Here is a 27037-nt window from a genome sequence, read left to right as displayed (position 1 = left end):
AGTCACATATGATTATGTGATTGGACAAGGAGAGTCACATATGATTATGTGATTGAACAAGGAGAGTCACATATGATTATGTGATTGAACAAGGAGAGTCACATATGATTATGTGATTAGACAAGGAGAGTCACATACGATTATGTGATTAGACAAGGAGAGTCACATACGATTATGTGATTAGACAAGGAGAGTCACATACGATTATGTGATTAGACAAGGAGAGTCACATCCACTTCGTGTGGGAACCTAACCCTTTTCAACCACTTCTGTCGTCTCACATGGGAGTCACATGATTGTATGATATCACACACACACACACACACACACACACACACACACACACACACACACACACACACACACACACATACACAGATTGTCACGTAAACAAAGACCTTTCAAAACACAATCATGCAAATTTATGGCAACCTGATCCAACTGAATGCAAACATATTTGTGCATGACGTATGATCATGTTCACCTTAAGATATGATATGACAGTACTTGGATATATCTGATTATACCACAATATGACCATTTCCTATTTTACAAAAAGAGCTATATGTATTAAATATCAGTTGTCAGTGTCTTCGCATTTGGTGAAAGAACAGCGAATGACTGAAAGAAAAAAAAAAGAAGAATATGAGAATAACTTTACTATGTTATTTGCTCAAAGTTTAACTACAGTGGTGGAGATAAATGATAAGTTATTATGTGATCACATAGCAATATTCTCCAGTACTGCAATGTGAAATCACTGCCTTTGTCGTAACTCTGAGTTTATCTTCAGTGTAACTCACTGCAAAATCTAAGTGGCGTAACTCACAACACTTTAGTGCACCGTAACTCACATAATAGATTTACTGAGTCGTAACTCAGTATAACTCATAGGCTGATACTTAGCACATTGTAACTCACATTAACTCATCGTAACTCTCAGCACAACCTTTTCCCACGTGTTGTAACTCTCAGCTCACAACTTTAACACATCGTAACTCATAGCATAGTTTTAGTATGAGGTAACTCACAGCACAGTATTAGCATATGTGGCATTGGGTAGTGTGAATATACTCAAAAAGGAAGAGTTACAAGATTGGTCTATTTTGGATAATCTTAGTATTTTGTTTGAATCTGCTTCACATGTCTTGGTAAAAGACGTCGACACAGACAGACAGACAGAAAGACACACATAGTAATAAGAATATTAATGATGATAATGATAATGATAATAATAATGATAGTAATAATAATAATAATAATAATGATAATAATAATAATAATAATAATAATAATAATAATAATAATAATAATAATAATAATAATAATAATAATAATAATAACAATAATAATAATAATAATAATAATAATAATAATAATAATAATAACAATAATAATAATAATAATAATAATAATAATAATAATGATAATGATAATAATAACAATGATAATAATAATGATAACAATAATGATAACAAAAATGATGAAAACAATAATGATAATAATAATGATAATGATAATGTTAATAGTAATGATAACAATGATAACAAGAATTATAACAAGAATGATAGATCACAAGTCTTTAAATCAGATGATGAAAATTGTGTTTCTAATGACCCTTAACTGGGACATCCCATGGGACTGGTTAGCCACGACCCAAAGCTATGGTATCCCAGGGAAATATGTCATTACATATCCCAACTTTATCTTGTCAATACGTCTGTCACTTACTAAGGTAGAATATATTTTGCCTCTTTTCTGCTCAATCTCATATTTTCTTTTTTTCTCATAAGTTTCTCATCCAAGCGAGATGCATGACCCGTTGTCTTTTCAATATATCTACAATCTCTTTCATAATCCTATGCTTCAAGTTTAGTAAAAAAAAAAAAAAAGTTGATATATTTTTATGTTTTTTTCAATATATTCATCTGTGGGTGCATTTGCCCTTCGTCACGCCCTGGGATATGTCCATTTTTTTTTGACTTCGACACACACCAAAAGAGAGGGTGGAAAAAAATATACAAGGTGTTTTATCGAGACGTATTATATATATATTTTTTTTTCTTTACGCCCTGCGGGTCACTGGCGCCGGCCTTTGTCAAAGGTGTGTATATATATATAGAGAGAGGGAGTCGTGTGAAGTAGATGATATACACTCAGACTCTCTCTCGTTCAAGTCTACAAGCACCATGTCAAAAGCTGTGAGTTCCCACGTCAAAAAAAAAAATGTTTTCTTTCTTTCCTCTTTCTTTTACTTAACTACCACACTTGGTCGTTAGGTCAGATCACTTTAAGTGCCTTGTCTTCCTGACGTGGTGACGATTCGTAAGTCAATTTTGGGGGGGGTAGGTTGTTTATTCATACATATGACTTACATAAGTATGGGTAATATGTATTTGTGTTGTGTTGCAGGTTAACAGCACTTGAATACCATCATGTTGTGTTACTGGTTAACAACACTTGACTACCATCATGTTGTGTTGCTGGTTAACAACACTTGACTACCATCATGTTGTGTTGCTGGTTAACAACACTTGACTACCATCATGTTGTGTTGCTGGTTAACAACACTTGACTACCATCACGTTGTGTTGCAGGTGATCGCTGTGTTGTCTGTCTTCCTCCTTGTGGCCTGTGCCATGGCCAGCCCCGTGCCCAAACCTGGCTATGGTGGTCATGGACATGGCTATGGAGGACATGGCTATGGAGGACATGGGTATGGATACGGCTATGGATATGGCCACGGATATAGCAATCACCATGGCCATAGTTATCTTAATTTCCATGCTCACGGCCATGGTGGATATGGCCATGGATATGGTGGATACGGGGGTGGATATGGTGGATACGGACATGGACATGGTGGATATGGCTATGGTCGTTAAAGGTGAGATTAATAAATTGATGTGATATTCTGTAGTTTTAAAGTGAGTCAGAAAAATGTTGTAGTGTCAACATAAGTGGAGAACCAATGGCGAGGAGGTTAGTCCATAGACAACCTCCAGACGTCGACCCCCCTATACCACCTTCACTAGACCATTTTTTTTTCACCAGCCCTCTAAGTCAGGCACTACACTCTGACCCGACTCTCGTACCTCATTAAAACCACAAGACAATTCATCTATTAGTGTTGGAGGCTTCTCTTAACTCATTTCCAATTACATCTCAAAAAAAAATACCCCAATAGTTCGTGCCGGCCAAAATTTTTCACCTTTCACTTCAGAATTTTCATCCAACGCGAAAGATTTTTAATCTTTCACCTTTTTTTTGTCACTTTTTTTTCTTTTGCGTGAGAAAAATATTTTCCCTCATTACACTGGGTGTGGCTGAAGGATGTGGTTGAGCACTTCTCAGGGGCGTTACGGATCTGATCTACGCGCCGCTATGTTGAGGACGGCGTAATAGATAGATAGATATATAGATAGATAGATAATATTAACAGATAGACAGAGATAGAGAGATAGGGGCATTTATGTATCTGATCTACACACCATTAGGTTAGGAACGACGTAATAGATAGATAGATAGATAGATAGATAGATAGATGGGTAGATAGATAGATAGATAGATAGATAGATAATTAGATAGATAGATAGATAGATGGATAGATAGATAGATAGATAGATAGATAGATGGGTAGATAGATAGATAGATAGATAGATAATTAGATAGATAGATAGATAGATGGATAGATAGATAGATAGATAGATAGATAGATAGATGGGTAGATAGATAGATAGATAGATAGATAGATAATTAGATAGATAGATGGATAGATAGATAGATAGATGGATAGATAGATAGATGGATAGATACATAGATAGATGGATGGATAGATAAGATTAAATACCTTTTCATCTTTATTTCATTTTCTTTTCTTTTTCAGATGATCTTCTATTGCCCCCAGGATCGCCAGTTGAAAGATTAGGCTGAAATTCAGAAGAATCATTCTCTGAAAGTGATTAATTCCTTCAATTATTGTCCTGATTTTTCTCTCCCCTCAGACTAGATAATAAAAAGTAATAAAAAGACTAATAAAAACTTACTTACTTACTTAAAAGGCATTTCAATAAATCGTGCATAACTGAAGAAAATGAAAAAAAAACATTGTTTCATTACCTATGGAAGAAAATGAGATACGTATATCACTTTTCTAGAGAGAAAACACACACACACACACACACACACACACACACACACACACACACACACACACACACACACAACTTCTCGTTACGTCATTTCAACGCATGACACATAACTGTGACATATACTATCAGAGATGGAAGATAAATGACTTCATACAATCCTTGTTCATCTTTGTATTCAAGCCTTGACCGCGTCATGGCGTATTCAATCCTTTTATTTGCTATACAAAAAAAGGAAAAAAAGATGATGGAGAAGACGACATGTCCCGCTACGGGACTGCGCAGGGCCTGGACATTTCCCCTCCGTTCTTAGACAATACTGTACACCCTTTTGTATGGTTGAGTTCCTGTGCCTTTCACGTGGACCAAATATGATTGTATACCAACGAGTAGTTTACCCTGCCGTCTATCTATCTATCTATCTATCTATCTATCTACCTGTCTGTCTATCAAGCTATCTATCTATCTATCTATGTATTTATCTATCTATCTACCTATGTATCAATCTATGTATCAATCTATTATCTATCTATCTATCAATCTATCATCTATCTATCTATCTATCTATCTATCTATCTGTCAATCTATCTATCTATCTAACTATCTATCTATCTATCTATCTATCTATAACCAGACCTAGGCTGTGGGTAAGCATTCTCTTCCCACGAGATCTAAGCACGAGTGAGCCTCGTATCAGCTTTGGTTGCTTTTCTAAGGCCTTGCCATACGAGGATTGACCACTATGGTAACTCCTCTCCATGAAGGAAGAAGCCATGGCATTCACTTCCTTCTTTTGTTCTTCTTTGTTCTTAAATGTTCCCCCTAACCTCAAATTCAGAAGAAGAACATTATTCTAACACACCATTTAACATTATTCTAATACACCATTTGTCTCATGGGACTCAAACACAGTTTTCATTTACTATTTATTCTGAAAAAATATATATATTTCTTTTAAACTTTTACATAAGAGTCGTAAATAAGGACATCAGTGTGTGGAGAATATGATCTTTTTTTTTTATAGATGCTGTTGGGTTCACTTGTAGATGTTTGTTGTGAAGTGTTGGCTTCCATCTGAAACAAAGAGAGAAAAAAAGAAATGTCAGTTTATAGTCTTCAATTGTTTCTATATCTAACTTGCTATATGCACTCAGATACTGCCTCTTTCACTGTAATCAAGTACTATTTAATCAAGGCTGACAATTATTATCTTCAGACCTTCTATTATTGACATTGTCTGCTATTATAAACATTTGAATACCTTAAGAATCTACTGAAATGGGATTATCCCTTTGATCTAATCCCCTTTTCGACCCCTGCACAATGGGATTACCCCTTTGAGCTAATCCCCTTTTGGACCCCCTGCGTATGACTGTGTGACCTCTGACCTAGTCTTCTGAGGGTTAGGTCAAGGGTCGAGTCAGCGTAGCTAAGGGATCGCATTGTCTTACCCATGGAACGTAACTTTAAGCTCAGGGTCATACTCTTGTGCTCAATGGCTTGTGAACAAAAAGGAGAGGAAATCACACGCTGGAGCTAAGCTTTGTGAGCCTTATCGCTGATATTCTATTATGGTGGGAGGCACTGATGGTGAACAAATAACCTTGTGGGGGTGGTATATGGGGGTCGACGTCTGGAGGTGTCTATGGACTACCTCCTTACCCTTGGTTCTCCACTTAGGTTGACACTAAAGCATTCTTCTGACTCACTTAAAACTACAGAATATCACATCATTACATTAAGCTCACCTTTAACGACCATAGCCATATCCGCCATGTCCATGTCCGTATCCACCATATCCACCGCCGTATCCACCATAGCCATGTCCATATCCATGACCATAACCATGGCCATATCCATAGCCATAACCATGACCGTATCCACCGTGACCATATCCACCATATCCATGTCCATAACCACCATAGCCACCATAGCCACCATAGCCAGGTTCAGGCACGGGGCTGGCCAGGGCAAAGGCCACAAGGAGGAAGACGGACAACACAGCGATCACCTGCAACACAACATGATGGTAGTCAAGTGTTGTTAACCAGCAACACAACATGATGGTAGTCAAGTGTTGTTAACCAGCAACACAACATGATGGTAGTCAAGTGTTGTTAACCAGCAACACAACATGATGGTAGTCAAGTGTTGTTAACCAGCAACATAACATGATGGTAGTCAAGTGTTGTTAACCAGCAACACAACATGATGGTAGTCAAGTGTTGTTAACCAGCAACACAACATGATGGTAGTCAAGTGTTGTTAACCAGCAACACAACATGATGGTAGTCAAGTGTTGTTAACCTGTAACACAGATGGTAGTTAAGTGTTGCATAATACGAACTACCTTCAACTTTATAAACTTTGCCTTGATGTTGCATTTGGCCCAATTGTTCGCTGGGTATTTCAACCTTAGGGCTATGAACTGCAAGGGTCATTAAGGCCGTTAAGGGTATTTCACCCTTAGGGCTATGGACTACAAGGGTCATTAAGGCCGTCAACAACAAATTCTAACAAAATTCTCAGCAAACTCGTGAACACTTCTTCATGTGTGAAGATATTTGAATGACCATGCATTCTCTGGCTGCATATATGACCCTTTTAATGCATTTCTGAAAAGTCCTTTTGATATCTATAAACCCGACACTCTAAAAATGAGACAAATATCAATGCAAATTGTATGTGAAATGTCAGGTCGAATTGTACACTAATTCGTCTAAGACGAATTATGAAATTCACGTCAGTACTTCTGGCAATTGATATCTGGATAAGATGTATAATTTGGCAAAAGTGTTTTTGGTAGGAACTTACAGTCTTATACATGATGGTTGTGTTCAAGCCTTGTTAGAGAATATGTGTACAAAGACAGGCTCCGTTCTTATATATATACATACTCCCGAGCTTCGACAATGACGTCACAGGCGAAGGGTACATATCATAGTTTCTGTAAGACACGTGTGTGTGTGTGTGTGTGTGTGTGTGTGTTTCGCAACGCCCAGACAGTGGAAGACAGGGACGTGATACAAAGCAAAATATGCTCAGCTTGGAAAACCTGTATATATATATATATTTATAGAAAATAAGTTTTGATTCGGTGAATGAATCAAGTGGTTTGGCTATCAATAAAGAATAGAAATGATTCATTGTTGACCCCGAACTCAACAGAAATGTAAAGTTAAAGATTGAAATATAAGAAACATATAAAAGATGAGCCACTTAGGAGTGTACGTGGTCTTAGAAGTATTCTTAAAACACCGGTAGAAGGTGTTAAAGATAATTTGGTTGGTGGATATAATTTACGTTGGAGCCTTAATGACCCAACCAAACAACCAAAATAAATAAAACATTGGGTGTAAGTTATGGATTAACGTCTTCTATCTGTTGACAGGCCATTAAATCCAACAAGATATTGACATAAACTGACATTGAATAATGTAATGATGATATTTAACGTCACTCCAAATTATCAAAGGTTTAGAAATGATTTGTAAAATATATAGGATAAATAGCATTTAAAACTCATATAACTGAATGATGTTTATATATCCCCGCGTTGGTATCATATATGTACATTTTAAACATTTCTACACGTCCAAGTAGAAATTTGCGGTCTGAACAAGGCATGTCATTACGCCAGTGATGGAAATAATGATAAATTATTTATCACCGTTTGTTATCAAGGTTGTTGATAAAGCAGTTATGATAAAAACTGAGAGCAATGTTTTCCTTTTCTTCTGACTGCAAAGAATAGGTGCATCTGGGACATTTACGAAAACGTAGACCATAAATGATGAATAACTGAGTTAGAATGAACCGTCTCTCAACCACTCGATTGTCTCTGCTTAGAAATAACTTAGTATGTTGAGTGTGCATTACCTTAGCCACTGTGATTGGCTTGGAACACTATCAGTAGACAGTATCATTAAAATAGTGTTATAATTAGTCAGTATCACTCTTCGAAACTCTTGGGAAAATAGTAGGAGAGTCATACAAAAGGGGGACAGTAAATGTATATTGTTCCTGTGTGTGTCTTATCGGGTCTATGGTTATCAATAGCTTAAGGATATTGATCAAAAACTCATGCCTAATGGATGATGGTTAGTGGTTGGTGGTTTAGGTTTGAGGCCAATCAACTGTCAAAGTCATTAAGGCTGTCAGTGTATGTTGTTACATTCACCAATCGTAAAATTTTGAACACTTTCTTCAGGTGTTAAGGCAGTCAGTGTATGTTGTTACATTCACCAATCGTAAAATTTTGAACACCTTCTTCAGGTGTTAAGGCAGTCAGTGTATGTTACATTCACCAATCGTAAAATTTTGAACACTTTCTTCAGGTATTAAGGATAATTCTAAGACCACATACATTCCCACTATGCTTGTGGGCTATGCCCAACTAACTATACATGTGGGCCATGCCCATCTGAGCACATATGCCGAACTAACTATACAAGTGGGCCATGCCCATCTGAGCACATATGCCCAACTAACTATACAGGTGGGCCATGCCCATCTGAGCACATATGCCCAACTAACTATACATGTGGGCCATGCCCATCTGAGCACATATGCCCAACTAACTATACAAGTGGACCATGCCCATCTGAGCACATATGCCCAACTAACTATACAAGTGGACCATGCCCATCTGAGCACATATGCCCAACTAACTATACATGTGGGCCATGCCCATCTGAGCACATATGCCCAACTACCTATGCATGTGGGCCATGCCCATCTGAGCACATATGTTCCTTGTACTTACTACGGTCTTTTAAGTTCACTTCCTGCTCAAGTTAAAGGAGAGTGGACTTGACCATTTCTTTCATTCCATTCTGACAGAAAAATCCCCCCAGTGATTCAGCCACTGAAACAATACATATTTTTGTATATACATATACAGATTTTTCCAAACTGTGCGTATTTGCCTCGTAGCACGTTTATATTTTCCGGTGTGTGGGCGTCGCAATATAAAAAAAAATATAACGTGTCTTACCGAAACTATAATGTATACCCCTCGCCTGCGACGTCATTTTTCAGGGTGGCTGGGTTATATATATATATAAGGCTGGGGCCTGGTTGTAGGACACTCAGTTCAACCCGAGGCTCCAACACCACCATGTACAAGGCTGTGAGTCTCTCAAACTCTGTGTTAGACATAAGGTTTTCTTTTAGACGCCAGGATGTAGTGGGGTGAATTTCAAAATTTTTCATACGTGCAGACGAATGGATTTCAATTGCTGTTTACCAATGATATGCATGGAACTTGAAAGTTTTATCTTGAGAGAGTAGGAAATAGATCACAGAAAACAAAAGCAGTTTTTGGAATGTATTTAAAGGCATATCTATGCAATGAAAGTATTGTATGGTCTTAGAATTATTTCGAATGTTGAAAAAAAAAAAGGTTTCCAAGGTTTTCTGATGTGTACTGACACTGATGGCCACAAAGTTGCAGGTTAACAACACTTGACTACCATCATGTTGTGTTGCTGGTTAACAACACTTGACTACCATCATGTTGTGTTGCTGGTTAACAACACTTGACTACCATCATGTTGTGTTGCTGGTTAACAACACTTGACTACCATCATGTTGTGTTGCTGGTTAACAACACTTGACTACCATCATGTTGTGTTGCTGGTTAACAACACTTGACTACCATCATGTTGTGTTGCTGGTTAACAACACTTGACTACCATCATGTTGTGTTGCTGGTTAACAACACTTGACTACCATCATGTTGTGTTGCTGGTTAACAACACTTGACTACCATCATGTTGTGTTGCAGGTGATCGCTGTGTTGTCTGTCTTCCTCCTTGTGGCCGCTGCCATGGCCAGCCCCGTGCCCGAACCTGGCTATGGTGGCTACGGTGGCTATGGACATGGATATGGTGGATACGGACATGGATACAGCCACGGATATGGTTATGGATATGGCCATGGTTATGGTCATGGATATGGACATGGATATGGTGGATACGGACATGGACATGGTGGATATGGCTATGGTCGTTAAAGGTGAGATTAATGTAATGATGTTTACACTATCATATACAAATATTAGATTGACGAAAACACAACAGATCATATGGCATGTGTCAGTGTTTGAGTCAAGATTGTAAGTTAGATCTAGAAACAAGTGCATTCTAGATGTTAACGAAGTATTTCACCTTTTTCTTTACAGACAGAAGGCGCTACTTCGCCACAAACATCTTACAGTAAATCCATTTTTATCACCACGATCCTTTCTTTCCCAGCGCTGATGTCCTCTTTTACCTTCTTTTGTAAAACACACGAGAATATTTTCTAATAATAAATACTGAATGAAAATGGTGTTTTCAGTCCCATGAAACAAAAGTGAAGATCTTCGATTCCAATAAATATCTTCAAATCGATTCGCATTTTGTAACTCTTAAATGGAAAACAAAAGAAAGAGTTTTGAATCAATACTAGTAAGGTGTTTGATTTCATTTCTATTCACAAGGAACAAGAACTCTAAGTTTGGAAAAAAAAAATATATGTTGATAGAACGTGAAAAATTCTTCAATTTGAACAACACTGTCAACATCAAATATACAGAAACACAGACACAGGGAGAGTCTGATATGGTCTTACAATCATCTCGAACCCCTGGTGATGGTGTTCAATTTTTCTTTATTCTGATTGGTCGCTATGATTTCGTCGTTGACGGCTAAAACCTTAATAACCAACCACCCATTAGACCCATGGAATCCAAAGTGCCGGAATGGTATATAGAAACTTGGGATCAACTCCTTTTTTTTTTCATAGATCTTGGCGTGTACACATGATCTGATCCTAATTCTTGGGAAATGAGTCCTTAGTGTCACTCACTGTAGTAGACACCTTGTCTCTTAAGTCTGACCCGCCTTTGGCACTTGACCTCCTGAGTGCGACCTATCCTTGACACTTGACACCGAAGTGCGACCTATCCTTAACACTTGACCCCTGAGTTTGACCTGTCCTTAGCCCTTGAGCCTTCATTATGTCCCATTCTTGGCATCTGACCCCCTGAGTTTGACTGGCCTCTTATCCCTTAAGCCTTCACAGTGGCCCCACTCTTGACACTTGACCCTTGAGTTTAACCTGCCCTTGGCCCTTGAGCCTTCCCTATGAAACCTGACCTGACACCTGACCTTAAGGAAGAATATCCTCCCTTCTTTTGAACACTTTGACCCCTGGGAATCAACATGCCATCCATCAAGTATTGAAAAGAGAAGATCTCATTCCCCTTTTGCCACAAGGTGTGTAGCCAACACTTCACCAAAGTTCAGGTAACTCCGTCATACAGAGATACAGTAATACACTTCCTTCCACATCTGAGAAAACCCCCCCCCCCTTTTTTTTAAATGATATATAAAGGCCTGTCATACTTCACTCAGATCATTCACAAGAATGTGTATCTTACACTGATAAGATGAACATTTGATTGATAACAACACAGTTATGAGATACAGACAATCGTGATGTTATCTGTTATGGACAACGACTTCATTCTTTGGTTATGAGAACATGGTGGATTCTCGTTGCATTCTGCATCTCACAACCCGTCTAATGCAACGTATTGCCTTCACTATGCATTACCTTGCGTGCATTTCGGATTATTTTGCTTGTATAACGCACGCGCCATAGTCAGGCCTAGATATCATGATCAATGTCAAACATTATACTCGTTGAACACTATAGATATCATGATCAATGTCAAACACTATACTCGTTGAACACTATAGATATCATGATCAATGTCAAACACTATACTCGTTGAACACTATAGATATCATGATCAATGTCAAACAATATTATACTCGTTGAACACTATAGATATCATGATCAATGTCAAACACTATACTCGTTGAACACTATAGATGTCATGATCAATGTCAAACATTATACTCGTTGAACACTATAGATATCATGATCAATGTCAAACATTATACTCGTTGAACACTATAGATATCATGATCAATGTCAAACACTATACTCGTTGAACACTATAGATGTCATGATCAATGTCAAACATTATACTCGTTGAACACTATAGATATCATGATCAATGTCAAACATTATACTCGTTGAACACTATAGATATCATGATCAATGTCAAACACTATACTCGTTGAACACTATAGATATGATCAATGTCAAACACAATACTCGTTGAACACTATAGATACCATGACCATTATAAACGCTATACTCATTGAACACAACGTCGTTGCAAACACCTATATCTGTAACAGACGACGTATCAGTTGTTAATCACCACCACTAACTCCTTATCTACGTCTTATCTACGTATGAAGAAGACTGATAACGTATTGACCCGTTCGATAATGAACAGAGCATTTAAGGTTCCAGTAACTACCAGTTCATGTTTGAAAAGTGAAGGATGGAATGCTGTTCATCATGTCATCTTGGTTTCACTCAGTGGCATAAACATTTATATATATATATATATATATATATATATATATATATATATATATATATATATATATATATATATATATATATATATATATATATATGTATATATATATATATAAATATATATATATATATATATATATATATATATATATATATATATATATATATATATATATATATATATATATATATATATATATATATATATATATATATATATATATATATAAACTACTCTGAATAATCGTTTTCTAAAATATATAAATTTCAGAAGACAATTTATTTTTGTATAGCCATATTCTCATCCTCAAGAAGATATGAATTAGAATTCTAAAATATTTTTTTTCATCCACATGAAGAATATTTTACACCATGTAGGGCCTTTTTGCAATGAGACACAATATAATTTTTTGTCTGTATTCTTTTATCTTACATTACATAAATCTTTCAATGTTACATACAAAAGAAGATGAAGAACTTAGTTTTAAGAATGAAAACATATTGGAAATAATACTGTTCACTGTCCCATTATTTTTTTTTTTGGCTGGATTACCATCATCATTCTGAAAAGAATAAATGTACATTATTATTTATCTACAGTTTATATCACCATTTATTATCCTAATTCTAAGGATTTTATCATGATCCTTTATATATGAACCAATTTACTAAAATTTCTTAGCATTTATCGTTTATGCTTTATCACATAAGTCTAAGCAGCTCAGTTAGTGGCCTTTTGAGCATGATAATTGAGATATATAAAAGATGACTTTGTTTACAAGAAACAATTTGCATGTTCTGAGCAGTAATGATTGGAATAGAAAATTAGACAAGGGTTTACTCTGTAAGTCGAATCATTTTCAACATTTTCCATGAGAAAGGCAAGATTTCATTTAGTAAGTAACCCGCTACAGTTCTGCAATGATAGTGGAAAGAATAATGTTGTGAGGGAGGTATAGGGGGGGCCGACGTCTGGAGGTGTCTATGGACTACCTCCTCACCATTGGTTCTCCACTTAGGTTGACACTAAAGCATTCTTCTGACTCACTTAAAACTACAGAATATCACATCATTACATTAAGCTCACCTTTAACGACCATAGCCATATCCACCATGTCCATGTCCGTATCCACCGTATCCACCATAGCCATGTCCATAACCATGGCCATATCCATAGCCATAACCATGACCGTATCCACCGTGACCATATCCACCATATCCATGTCCATAACCACCATAGCCACCATAGCCACCATAGCCAGGTTCAGGCACGGGGCTGGCCAGGGCACAGGCCACAAGGAGGAAGACAGACAACACAGCGATCACCTGCAACACAACATGATGGTAGTCAAGTGTTGTTAACCAGCAACACAACATGATGGTAGTCAAGTGTTGTTAACCAGCAACACCACTTGATGGCAATCAAGTATTACCTATTCTAACCTGTTGTTTTAAAAGTCTTCTACGCTAAAGTCCCTTTGATATAAAACTTTAGAATCTCAGACAAGTTGAGTGCAATCATCTTGTAGGATCTGATCCTTCTACAGATGGCATTAAGACCTTAAACCGCCCTGCATTTGTCTACTGGGGAAATGTTATGAGGTAAAAGGAACTTATACAAGGAACTCACAGCTTTGTACATGGTGGTGTTGATGCCTCGGGTTAGACTGATGTCCACAGCTCAGTTCTAGCCTTATATATACACACAGAGACACAGACACACACACACACACCCCACACACCCTCAAGAATGACAATGTTTAGCAACCCGGAAAAAAAGAAATCTATAATACGAAATATTTCGCATTGAACACCGAGACGCAGGGGGAAAAAACAATACACAATACGGTAAGAATTGTTCTCCTGGAAAACATTGGCTGAGAATTTCATGCGCTAGGCTGGTCGGGGAAAAGTGCAAGTGTCGGAACCTAACCTCGAAACATCATGAACTGATAGTTAAAACTGCACCCTACCATGAGTCATACTCACGCAGTGTCCATCGGCCGTGGTGCTTATGACTATATCAAAGGGGGAGTACAAGGCTAGATGAAATCCTTCTCAGCTTCTTTTAGAAATGATTACGTTGATGCTGAGCCACTAGGCTCATTTGTCCGTCCAAAAAGAAGGGACAGAGAAGGGTGGGGCCAGGTGAGGATATTCACCTCAAAAGGCCTAGTCGTTAACGCTACCTCGCTGACGCGGGAAATGGCGAATAGTATAAAAGAATAAACGAGAAATGTTTCTGCTTCTATTCCTCTGATGTGTTATTCTTAAAGTTTATGATTCAAAAGGTGTTATCAGCAATGTAAACTCAGTTATTAATAAGAAAAGAATTTTTGCTTTTCTTTTTTTTTCAATCGAGTTTTTACATGTTCAGAGAAATGCCACTGTAGCAGAGAACCCACAGCTTGTAGCATTAAGTTTGCCACACTACCACACTTGAAGGAGCAGCATTGCCACCCTACCACACTTGAAGGAGCAGCATTGCCACCCTACCACACTTGAAGGAGCAGCATTGCCACCCTACCACACTTGAAGGAGCAACATTGCCACCCTACCACACTTGAAGGAGAAACATTGCCACACTACCACACTTGAAGGAGCAGCATTGCCACCCTACCACACTTGAAGGAGAAACATTGCCACACTACCACACTTGAAGGAGCAGCATTGCCACCCTACCACACTTGAAGGAGCAGCATTGCCACCCTACCACACTTGAAGGAGCAGCATTGCCACCCTACCACACTTGAAGGAGCAGCATTGCCAACCTACCACACTTGAAGGAGCAGCATTGCCACCCTACCACACTTGAAGGAGCAGCATTGCCACCCTACCACACTTGAAGGAGCAGCATTGCCACACTACCACACTTGAAGGAGCAGCATTGCCACCCTACCACACTTGAAGGAGCAGCATTGCCACACTACCACACTTGAAGGAGCAGCATTGCCACACTACCACACTTGAAGGAGCAGCATTGCCACCCTACCACACTTGAAGGAGCAGCATTGCCACCCTACCACACTTGAAGGAGCAGCATTGCCACACTACCACACTTGAAGGAGCAGCATTACCACCCTACCACACTTGAAGGAGCAGCATTGCCACACTACCACACTTGAAGGAGCAGCATTGCCACCCTACCACACTTGAAGGAGCAGCATTGCCACACTACCACACTTGAAGGAGCAGCATTGCCACACTACCACACTTGAAGGAGCAGCATTGCCACACTTCCTTACAGCATCAGGGACGCAAGCCATACACCTCAGGTTTTATGAGCAGTCAACACACGTTTAACTCATAGCAATATCGAGTTAGTCAAAGACACAAGCCACCTGCATCATGTCTCTCAAAAACTCATAGCACAACATGGCTTTCTTTTGGTTAAGCCATGATAGAAAGAATGATATAATACAAGGAAGGAAATGTATATGAACTATTTCGGGTAGTCACTTGTTTACCAAATGGCGTCGTAGCTACTACGTCTCTACGTTGTATATCAAATAACTGTTTCATTTCTACTTTTTTTTTGGATCTGTCCTGATGATTATTTCACGAAAATGCACTTGGGAACTTGTGTTTCATATCCCCCGCGGACTTACAGGAATGAAACATAGATGAATATATAAATCAGTCGAGTTTATATGACTTATAAGACATATATATATATATAAGAGGAATTCTCTCCTATATTTCAATCCGCATTGGACATATTACAGCCAGGACACAATGCCAGTGTGTTACTACCTCTGTCATTTGATCTCCACGGTACAGCACCTTGCTTACCCATTCAAGCACTTCGTTCCGGTGGAGTTCCAACCTGGAACCTTGATGTCGAAGGGTTTGTCCCGTCCGCCAGCCAACCACTCCCTCACAACACCGCAAAACCACACCAAACCACCAACCCCCAAACCCAACAACACACGCCCACGTTAACATGCAAAGGAATTGTCATAGACCAGAGGGGACAACTCACTTCCTCACAAACTAAGTAGGACAAGGGAATGGACGACTTGGCTAAGGACGTGAGAGGACGAAAAAACAAATAAAACCTTCAAAAAAAAAAAAAATATCCTTTCAGAAAGCTGGTAGTAAATTTTTTTTTACTAGTATTTTCAAATCACGACTGAAATAAAAAAGAAAGAATTAATTCCGATATTTAAGTTCCACGTATTTTAAACCTTGATAGAACAGACGACCCATGAATGTTCTAGTAACTGCACACACACACACACACACACACACACACACACACACACACACACATACACACACACACGTCACAGTGAATGCAATCTTGTCACGAGAGTATTTCATTCGCGTGAAAGAAGTGAAAGAAGTTTGAACACTTGTTTCGACATATATCTCTGGTCGAAAGGTGAGGTTGTTTACGATTTACTGAAGTCGTACTGTAAATGAGACTTGTTTTACGACTCTGGAAATGGCTTATTAAGATCCTCATAGACTGCACCATTATTAAAGATAGCTAAAGATTGTTAAAGATAGCTAAAGATAGTTAAAGATAGCTAAAGATAGTTAAAGATAGCTAAAGATAGTTAAAGATAGCTAGAGATAGTTAAAGATAGCTAAAGATAGTTAAAGATAGCTAAAGATAGTTAAAGATAGCTAAAGATAATTAAAGATAGCTAAAGGTAGTTAAAGATAGCTAAAGATAGTTAAAGATGGCTCAGGAGGCAACAAGAATGAAATGAAGTATATCACAGGCTCCCAGAGGTAATTAGAAAGAAAAGATTATCATGAAATTAAATGAATCATTTTAGATTGCTGTTTTTTTCTTCATCACCGGATATTGTGAATGATTATATAAATATATATATATATATATATATATATATATATATATATATATATATATATATATAATCATTCACAATATTAATGAGTGGACTCATTAATATTCTTTTCCCTCATTATTGAGGCAAATACCTGGGCGTTCCTATGCTCTCTCTCTCTCTCTCTCTCTCTCTCTCTCTCTCTCTCTCTCTCTCTCTCTCTCTCTCTCTCTCTCTCACATTCAAGCACCTGGATGATGAAACGCACAACAAGCACTTGGTACCTGCAACATTCGGCCCAAGACAAGGATATGTGCTACTCCCGCTTGGTCGAATTACCTACAGACGAACACAGAGAAACAGGGATTTAAGGTGTACAGGGAGGAGATTAGTGCTAGATGTAAGAGAGTCGAACAAGGGAATTAGGTAAGAGGTCTTAGATTTAGCCACCACGGGGTGGGTGGCGGCGGCGGGAAAAAAAGAATGAGTGTGACTTGATCATTATTAATGAGTTTTCCAAACCGGTTATATGAAGTTGAGATAACGACGGCGGAATAACCAGAGGCTATATAACACTACGGAATTATCAAGCCAGAGAGAGAGAGAGAGAGAGAGAGAGAGAGAGAGAGAGAGAGAGAGAGAGAGAGAGAGAGAGAGAGAGAGAGAGAGAGAGAGAGAGAGAGAGAGAGCATCATATTCTTCACTAAAACACATGTAAAATGCATATTCGTAAACTTCCATGTGAAATATATTCTTTCTCTCTCTCTCTCTCTCTCTCTCTCTCTCTCTCTCTCTCTCTCTCTCTCTCTCTCTCTCTCTCGTGTCATTCTTTTCCGGTGTCTGGCTTCCCCCCACCCCGCCCCCCCAAGACCAGAAATTATCGTCATGAAAAGATATAAAGATATATCTATTTTTTCTTTTTTGTTCCCTGGTTTCCCAAACCTTGGCCATTATTGAGGCTTGGGGGGTATATGTATATATATATATGAGGCTGGAGCCTGGTTGTGGACACTTAGTTCAACCCGAGGTTCGAACACCACCATGTACAAAACTGTGAGTCCCTTAACATATTTCTTACAAAAATCCATCTTGAATAACTAATTAGTTGTAGAATTTATTAACGAAGGAATTATAACATGTTCCTTGATCTTTAGAAGTAATGAAATCAATAAATGGTTTGAATATTTGTCGTGAATAATGGTTTGATAACACTATCCATTGGGTTGTTAGAGAAAGGGACTTGTTAATTGAAACTACTGATGTCGAATGATGCAAATGTTTGGTCCTCATCATATGTTGCAAGTTATCAACACTTCGTGCTATGTTGCTGGTTAACAACACTTGACTACCATCATGTTGTGTTGCTGGTTAACAACACTTGACTACCATCATGTTATGTTGCTGGTTAACAACACTTGACTACCATCATGTTGTGTTGCTGGTTAACAACACTTGACTACCATCATGTTGTGTTGCTGGTTAACAACACTTGACTACCATCATGTTGTGTTGCAGGTGATCGCTGTGTTGTCTGTCTTCCTCCTTGTGGCCTGTGCCCTGGCCAGCCCCGTGCCTGAACCTGGCTATGGTGGCTATGGTGGTTACGGACATGGATATGGCGGATATGGTCATGGTGGATACGGTCATGGTTATGGCTATGGATATGGCCATGGATATGGTCATGGCTATGGTGGATACGGTGGATACGGCGGTGGATATGGTGGATACGGACATGGACATGGTGGATATGGCTATGGTCGTTAAAGGTGAGCTTAATGTAATGATATTCTGTAGTTTTAAGCTAGTCAGAAGAATGCTTTAGTGTCAACATAAGTGGAGAACAAATATCGAGGAGGTAGTCCATAGACACCTCCAGACGTCGGCCCCCATATACCACCCTCACAAGGTTATTTGTTCACCATCACTTTAAGTCTCATACGACACTCTGACCTGATTTATAAACGTCCAAATCAATACATTTTCTTCCACATCTCATTTTTTCGCTTGTCATTGAAAGACTCAATTCCATAATGAAATAGACTTAACCACATAGCAACAATAGCCATGCTTCTGAGAGAGAGAGAGAGAGAGAGAGAGAGAGAGAGAGAGAGAGAGAGAGAGAGAGAGAGAGAGAGAGAGAGAGAGAGAGAGAGAGAGAGAGAGAGAGTAAAAAAAAACCAAATCTCTCAACTTTGATTGACATCTTTTGATCATTTCAGAGCTACCAGCAGCAGCAGCAGCAAGGTAATCCAGCAGACAGATGACCTGCAAACCAAGCACTTGTAACACGTCTTCTAATTTGGTCATGTATTCGTATCGTCAAAGATTTCCCCTTCTGACGTAATATGTTTCTTTTCCTATAAATAAATGAAAAGATAAATTACATGATCGAACTATTTTGCTCCCACTGACTTGGATATCATCAATTTATTTCTTTATAGAAAAGAAAAAATGCTTTATTTTTTTACTGGTTTCAATGTTGAGGTTTCTCATATATAAAGCCGCTAGGGTAATGAACATCATAGATATTTGATATGCATGAGAACACACACACACACAGACACACAGACACACACACACACACACACACACACACACACACACCGTAAATAAACGCTACTCAATTTTCCGGGTAAAAAGCCAATCGTTTCTCTTTTTTTTTTTTATGTATCCACCAGTCTTCAAAAATCTTAACCAGAGTTCTCATATCACATGAATATCAACCACTTACGCCTGGTACTTCATTCACTCGTAGAATTATTCCAGGAATGTCGTTTTCATCTTGGGGGGTTGTTGGGTGAAGTGGAGGGGTAGTGGTGGAGAGAGAGAGAGAGAGAGAGAGAGAGAGAGAGAGAGAGAGAGAGAGAGAGAGAGAGAGAGAGAGAGAGTGTGTGTGTGTGTGTGAGAACCGTGCCATTGCTCTTAGACTTTCACACGGTCACCCAATTGTGTTATCTCAGACACAGACCTGAAATAGTTTTCATACATTCCCTCCCCCTTCCCTCCTTCCCTCCCTCGCCTCCCTCCCTCCACTCATTTGGCAAATGACATGGCAGAACTTAAGGTCATGAACTTAGACCTTAAAAAGACATACCATCAGTGAGTTGTGAGTTTTACTAGACATGTGAGCCCATGACACTGGTTGAACACACGACACAACCCAGTGTTGTGAGTTGACAGATAAACACAACTTTCACAACCTTACAACAGAGTAAATCCCTCTTGTGAACGCACAGTAGACTGAAAAAAAAAAGAAAATTTGCATATCTGTGTGAGAATCAAGGGTCTCTAATTACACTACTTTGGCCTTGAATTTCTCACATGTCGTGTGTGTTAACTACCACAGAGCCTCAACTGCCAATTCACACGATAACTATTCTACAAGCTGTCAAAATGTAAGTTGGCCTCGTGTCACAATCACAAGATACAGTCTTCTCATACGAGACCCTGTATCTCTTAAGAGAGACTATATCTCATACGAGACAATAGTCTCGTGGAAGGTACAATATAATTTCTAGATGTATTTTGCTTGTTAGATATACCACACTCGTTTGATAGATTATACTCCTCGAAGAAAGAAATTGTGAAAGGAGATATATTCATCTAAAAGCGTATACTTGTTAGAAACATCAGTGATATCCAAGTATATATATATATATATATATATATATATATATATATATATATATATATATATATATATATATATATATATATATATATATATATATATATATATATATATATATATACATATATATATCTTTCATACTATCATACTATTCGCCATTTCCTGCGATAGCGAGGTAGCGTTAAGAACAGAGGACTGGGCCTTTGAGGGAATATCCTCACCTGGCCCCCTTCTCTGTTCCTTCTTTTGGAAAATTAAAAATTTCTTAATCTAAATGAGACAAAGGATTTGTTTTTGGTTTATTTTTCTCAAAAATGTCATTATATATTCTTCACAAGGGTAAATGTGGACTTGGTGAATGAAAACCGAGACAGAGTCTTGAAAATGATATGTGTTTACTGCCCGATAATTGTGCTGGATATCTGCTGTCCATCTGAAAAAAAAGATATGTATATATACATTTAGTTGATATAGACTGGTTGATGATAGCTCGTTATGTATTTAGCTAGCTATAATTATCATAGATAGAAGCTTTGGATTAAATGTAATTGGATTTAAATAGTTATGTAATTAATCTCATTCTTTGGTCAGTGGTACAAGCGTTTGCAATTATATACATGGCGTCTTATTAAGGTAACTGGTGAATGGGAAATGGATGAAAGGATGTTTTGAAATGATACGAATATCATTCTATTTCTCAGGACTAGAAATAGATAGAAAAATATCACCGAAGACGTGAGTGCTTCAGGTGTTTTAGACTAAGTATCTGGTGAACAAATAACCTTGTGAGGGTGGTATATGGGGGCCGACGTCTGGAGGTGTCTATGGACTACCTCCTTACCATTGGTTCTCCACTTATGTTGACACTAAAGCATTCTTCTGACTCGCTTAAAACTACAGAATATCACATCATTACATTAAGCTCACCTTTAACGACCATAGCCATATCCACCACGTCCATGTCCGTAGCCACCATATCCACCGCCGTATCCACCATAGCCACGGCCGTATCCACCGTAGCCACGGCCGTATCCACCATATCCTCCACCGTATCCACCATAGCCTCCACCGTATCCACCATATCCTCCACCGTATCCACCATATCCTCGGCGATATCCACCATGACCATAGCCACCATAGCCAGGTTCAGGCTCGGGGCTGGCCAGGGCACAGACCACAAGGAGGAAGACAGACAACACAGCGATCACCTGCAACACAACATGATGGTAGTCAAGTGTTGTTAACCAGCAACACAACATGATGGTAGTCAAGTGTTGTTAACCAGCAACACAACATGATGGTAGTCAAGTGTTGTTAACCAGCAACACAACATGATGGCAGTCAAGTGTCGATCACTTACAACATAAATAGGAATATTAATCGACTTGATAATTCCTTTTGTGAGTACATTGTACACAACAAACAATAGTCAAGTGAGTGTTCAGTATGTGATATATATCCTTCTTGGTCTGTTTCGACTGTATATTTCATGTATTCATAAATGAAAGATCTTTCATGAGATGAGTTTGCTACGTCCTATAGATTCAGTGAGAGTAATGTATGTAAATATGGGATCACTCTATGATAGAAAATATATTATCTAGATCTCTTGTATCAAAGTTAACTTACAGCCTTAAACATTTTGGTGAAGCTTCGAGTTAGACTGAGTGTCCACAACCAGGCTCTGGCCTTATATATATATACACCTCGTCTCCACAATGGCGACTCGGAATTTCCAAAATCACACACCTTCCTCCCTGACCTTGAAGTGGGAAGACCGGAAGACAATAACTTAACAGAGAACAAAATACACCATTGGAAAGTGACTGAGACTCGCTCTTACAACATAATGTTGCGATGGTCTCCCGTTGGTACTACGAAGGGAAAATAAGGTTAAGGTTACTTGACCTGATTCAGAAGGGGGAAAATATAACAAGAATTATTGGTGGACAGAGAAAATGACAGCATAGTTTCCAAATGGGTGTGTCACCTGGGCAACAAATTGAACCTTCAACTGTCATATGTCCAACAGCCGTCCAGATATATCTAGAGAGAGAGAGAGAGAGAGAGAGAGAGAGAGAGAGAGAGAGAGAGAGAGAGAGAGAGAGAGAGAGAGAGAGACAAATAGATAGATAGGTAGATAGATACTATAGTTAAATTGAGGTTTAATCTATCACCCTCAATTAGATGGTCAAAAGGTCGTGCCAAAGACCACAACAACTCACGTCCTTGTTACCATCTGCTTGATGGTCTGGTTTCGTATCACACACACATCAATCATACATCATTATGTCATTGATAGCTCGACCCCCAAACACTTTCTGTGACCTGATTGGAAGGAGTAGCGACATATGGCATCTAAACATGAAAGCATTCATCCTTCAAACAGTACGCTTTCCATTCTTACCTTAATCTCTCTCTCCACGACCTAAGACAATGACGCCATCAAACGCTACTGTACACTTAAGGAAAATATCTATAATGGTTTAATATGCTACGGTTCATACAACTCTGAGATTGGGGAAGCAATGTGAGTCAAAAGCTACTTGGTAATTGTAATACAGTAAATAAAAAAAAAGTTATAGAAACAAGTCCATTATAGATCATAAGTCCAGACAGAGACCAGACATGAAACAGAAAAATGATAAAAAGAAATTTTTACTTCCATTATTCTTCGAATTGAATACGTCACATAATCTTATGATATAACATTGGTGACAGCCAGGTATTCTCTGGGAATATCGCCTTATGTGAACCCGAATCCATTGATAACGAAGGGTACAATCGTTTAACTGGACCTATTCCATCGTTCTGTTGTTAGTAGGGCCTTCCTTCCCAGTTGTTAATGATGCTTCACATACAATGTCGACAGACATTTAACACAAACATCTCTTACACCTCCATAGATAGAGCATATTTCTTCTTATTACTTATCAAAATATTAAACCAAACCAACGAAAACGAGCCATAGGATTTCTGACACGTATTTTCCGTCCAAAAATATGTAAGAATCACCTAATTTTTTTCGTGTTTGTAACAAAAGGATTTTTCTCATAAGCTTCAGAGAAAGTGTCAAAGATTTTTCACATTCATGGAACTGTCAGCAATCATTGTAGTGAACGAAGTTTATGGTAATTTATATTGCTGACTGAAGTGTTAAACGGAATAGTTTTTTTCACTCTATTTCGTTTCTTTTTCTTTAATGATAAAATGTCCTGTTTTCCTAAATGTTCTGATCATGTTGGCTAGAAACACCATATTGATTAGAAGCAACAGACTCATCCACGACAATATACCTGCTGTAAATATTATATTTTTCGACATTCCAATAAGATTTCTCAGAAAATTTAACCAAACGGAGGCTTAAAGTATCAATTAATAAATTACTATTGAAACTACATTTTGATGTAGATCACCATTGGCATATATACTAATAGCATGTCCATGTAGTTATATAAAGTCATAATTGTAACTTTATAGGATTTCTCTTCATTAAGGCTTATACTTCAAACTGTATTTCTTGATTCTGTGTGTATGTGATGTTTCTAAATTATTCTTGTTGAATATCACATATAGTTGATTCATGTCAAGAATATGTGCAGCTGAAAAAGGAAAATGAAATATGACGAGATAAAGTTATCTCGTTAAAGAAATTCTCGCTTCAAAAGATTTCATCGCCTTTATGTTAATTGGCTTTATGTATCCTTTTAGGCACAGGAGCCCTTGAATAATGGGTCCTAGGATCATACCCCTAGGAGGCCTTACATGATGGGTCCTAGGATTATGTCCCTAGGAACCCTTACATAATGGGTCCTAGGATCATACCCTTAGGAACCCTTTTATAACGAGTCCTAGCATTATATCCCTAGGAGCCTTACATAATGGGTTCTAGGATTATATCCCTAGGAGCCTCAGCATAATGGGTCCTAGGATTATGTCCCTAGGAGCCCTTGCAGAATGGGTCCTAGGATGCTACCCCTAGGAACCCTTTTATAACGAGTCCTAGCATTATATCCCTAGGAGCCTTACATAATGGGTTCTAGCATTATATCCCTAGGAGCCTTACATAATGGGTCCTAGGATTATGCCCGTCGTGGTCAATGGATTGTATGACGATAATGGAAATGAAGCTCAGGTTTTCATATTTGGTTTATTTTCACAAAAACATCATGTCTATTTTTTCTTACAAGGGTAAATGTGGACATCATGAATGAAGAGTTGGAAACAGTCTTGGATGTGATGTATAATTAGTTCCCGATAATTGTGCTGGATCACTGGAGTCTATCTGAGAAAAATAATAGATATAATTAGTTACAGGAGATCGACTGGTTATAATTTCTTATCTATGTGACTGTAATCATCATAGTGTTCTGGCTCAGTACCTGACTTACAGTGATGGTGAACAAATAACCTTGTGAGGGTGGTATATGGGGGCCGACGTCTGGAGGTGTCTATGGACTACCTCCTCACCATTGGTTCTCCACTTATGTTGACACTAAAGCATTCTTCTGACTCGCTTATAACTACAGAATATCACATCATTACATTAACCTCACCTTTAACGACCATAGCCATATCCACCATGTCCATGTCCGTAGCCACCATATCCACCGCCGTATCCACCATATCCACGGCCGTATCCACCGTATCCACGGCCGTATCCACCGTATCCACGGCCGTACCCACCATAGCCTCCACCGTATCCACCATATCCTCCACCGTATCCACCATATCCTCGGCGATATCCACCATGACCATAGCCACCATAGCCAGGTTCAGGCTCGGGGCTGGCCAGGGCACAGGCCACAAGGAGGAAGACAGACAACACAGCGATCACCTGCAACACAACATGATGGTAGTCAAGTGTTGTTAACCAGCAACACAACATGATGGTAGTCAAGTGTTGTTAACCAGCAACACAACATGATGGTAGTCAAGTGTTGTTAACCAGCAACACAACATGATGGTAGTCAAGTGTTGTTAACCAGCAACACAACATGATGGTAGTCAAGTGTTGTTAACCAGCAACACAACATGATGGTAGTCAAGTGTTGTTTAACATTCCCTACCCTTAACATTTCACAGGGCGTTCGATTATGTGATAAATATCATCTGTAAGCTTTTAAATGTTATATTTCACGCGTTCATAAATGAAAGATCCTACATCATTTGAGCTTGGCACGTCCTATGAATAGAAAAAAAGGATATTAGGTCCCCTATAAAAAGGAACTACACGATTACTAATCTTTCTCGAAGTCATAGAAAAAAAAACTAGGGAGGAGAAAAAGAAAATTGATTGTAAACTTACAGTCTTAAACATTTTTGCTGGAAGTCGTGAATCAAGAGTGAGTCCCGATGGCTTCGGGCCCCGGGCTTTTATACCTCTGCTTAACAATAGCGACTGGGAGCATGAGAGAGAGAGAGAGAGAGAGAGAGAGAGAGAGAGAGAGAGAGAGAGAGAGAGAGAGAGAGAGAGAGAGAGAGAGAGAGAGTCGTCCCCACCCTCCCTTGACCCTGACAAGAAATCGCCTGAACACAATAACTTAACGAAGAACCAAATGAACTGTTGGAATGTGATATCAAAACTTACTTACCCAATTTGAGGTGTTCTATCGATACGTACGTGTGAGCTAGGTTAATATACGTAATCTTATGGGCATTAGAGGAAAGAGAAAAGGATTACCTCAAAAACATGGTAACTGAGGTTGTGGCTTCACACACACACACACACACACACACACACACACACACACACACACACAGCATGCATGCAGCTAGGGCGGCCGGCGGGGCCTACGTGGTGTAGTGGTTAACGCCACTTGACCATGGTTTAGCAACGGGTACGACCAAGTTCGAAAACTGAGCAAGGTAGAGTTGGCATATACATTCAACCTTAAGTGTTCATACTTTCCCCCCATGGGGCTGGTCGGTGAGAGAGAGAGAGAGAGAGAGAGAGAGAGAGAGAGAGAGAGAGAGAGAGAGAGAGAGAGAGAGAGAGAGAGAGAGAGACT

General features: G+C 38.6%; 2 protein-coding genes across 4 annotated transcripts; one reads left to right on the top strand and one right to left on the bottom strand.

Annotated features, from left to right (window-relative positions):
- Positions 1–18405: 18405 nt before the first annotated feature.
- Positions 18406–19778, top strand: LOC139761549 (uncharacterized). Its single transcript, XM_071685816.1, has 3 exons — positions 18406–18448; positions 18911–19161; positions 19615–19778. The coding sequence occupies exons 1-2, from the start codon at positions 18437–18439 to the stop codon at positions 19157–19159; spliced, it is 261 nt and encodes an 86-aa protein (XP_071541917.1). The 5' UTR covers positions 18406–18436; the 3' UTR covers positions 19160–19161; positions 19615–19778.
- A 1540-nt stretch (positions 19779–21318) lies between these two features.
- Positions 21319–26378, bottom strand: LOC139761548 (uncharacterized). Of its 3 annotated transcripts, none has more exons than XM_071685815.1 (3): positions 26335–26378; positions 25583–25863; positions 21319–21459 (listed from the first exon to the last, which is right to left on the bottom strand). In XM_071685815.1, exons 1-2 carry the CDS (start codon positions 26344–26346, stop codon positions 25585–25587), a joined length of 291 nt encoding a protein of 96 aa, XP_071541916.1. In that variant the 5' UTR covers positions 26347–26378; the 3' UTR covers positions 21319–21459; positions 25583–25584. The 3 variants fall into 3 exon arrangements, with proteins under 3 accessions (XP_071541916.1, XP_071541914.1, XP_071541915.1); XM_071685813.1 differs by lacking the exons at positions 25583–25863; positions 26335–26378 and adding exons at positions 21954–22234; positions 22656–22737; XM_071685814.1 differs by lacking the exon at positions 21319–21459 and adding an exon at positions 25165–25311.
- Between the last annotated feature and the right edge of the window lie 659 nt (positions 26379–27037).

Source organism: Panulirus ornatus, chromosome 40, assembly GCF_036320965.1.
Source record: "Panulirus ornatus isolate Po-2019 chromosome 40, ASM3632096v1, whole genome shotgun sequence".
Classification (NCBI taxonomy): Eukaryota; Metazoa; Arthropoda; class Malacostraca; order Decapoda; family Palinuridae; genus Panulirus; species Panulirus ornatus.
The sequence above is the reverse complement of the archived record's forward strand: the minus strand, read 5'-3'. Positions and strand labels throughout refer to the sequence as shown.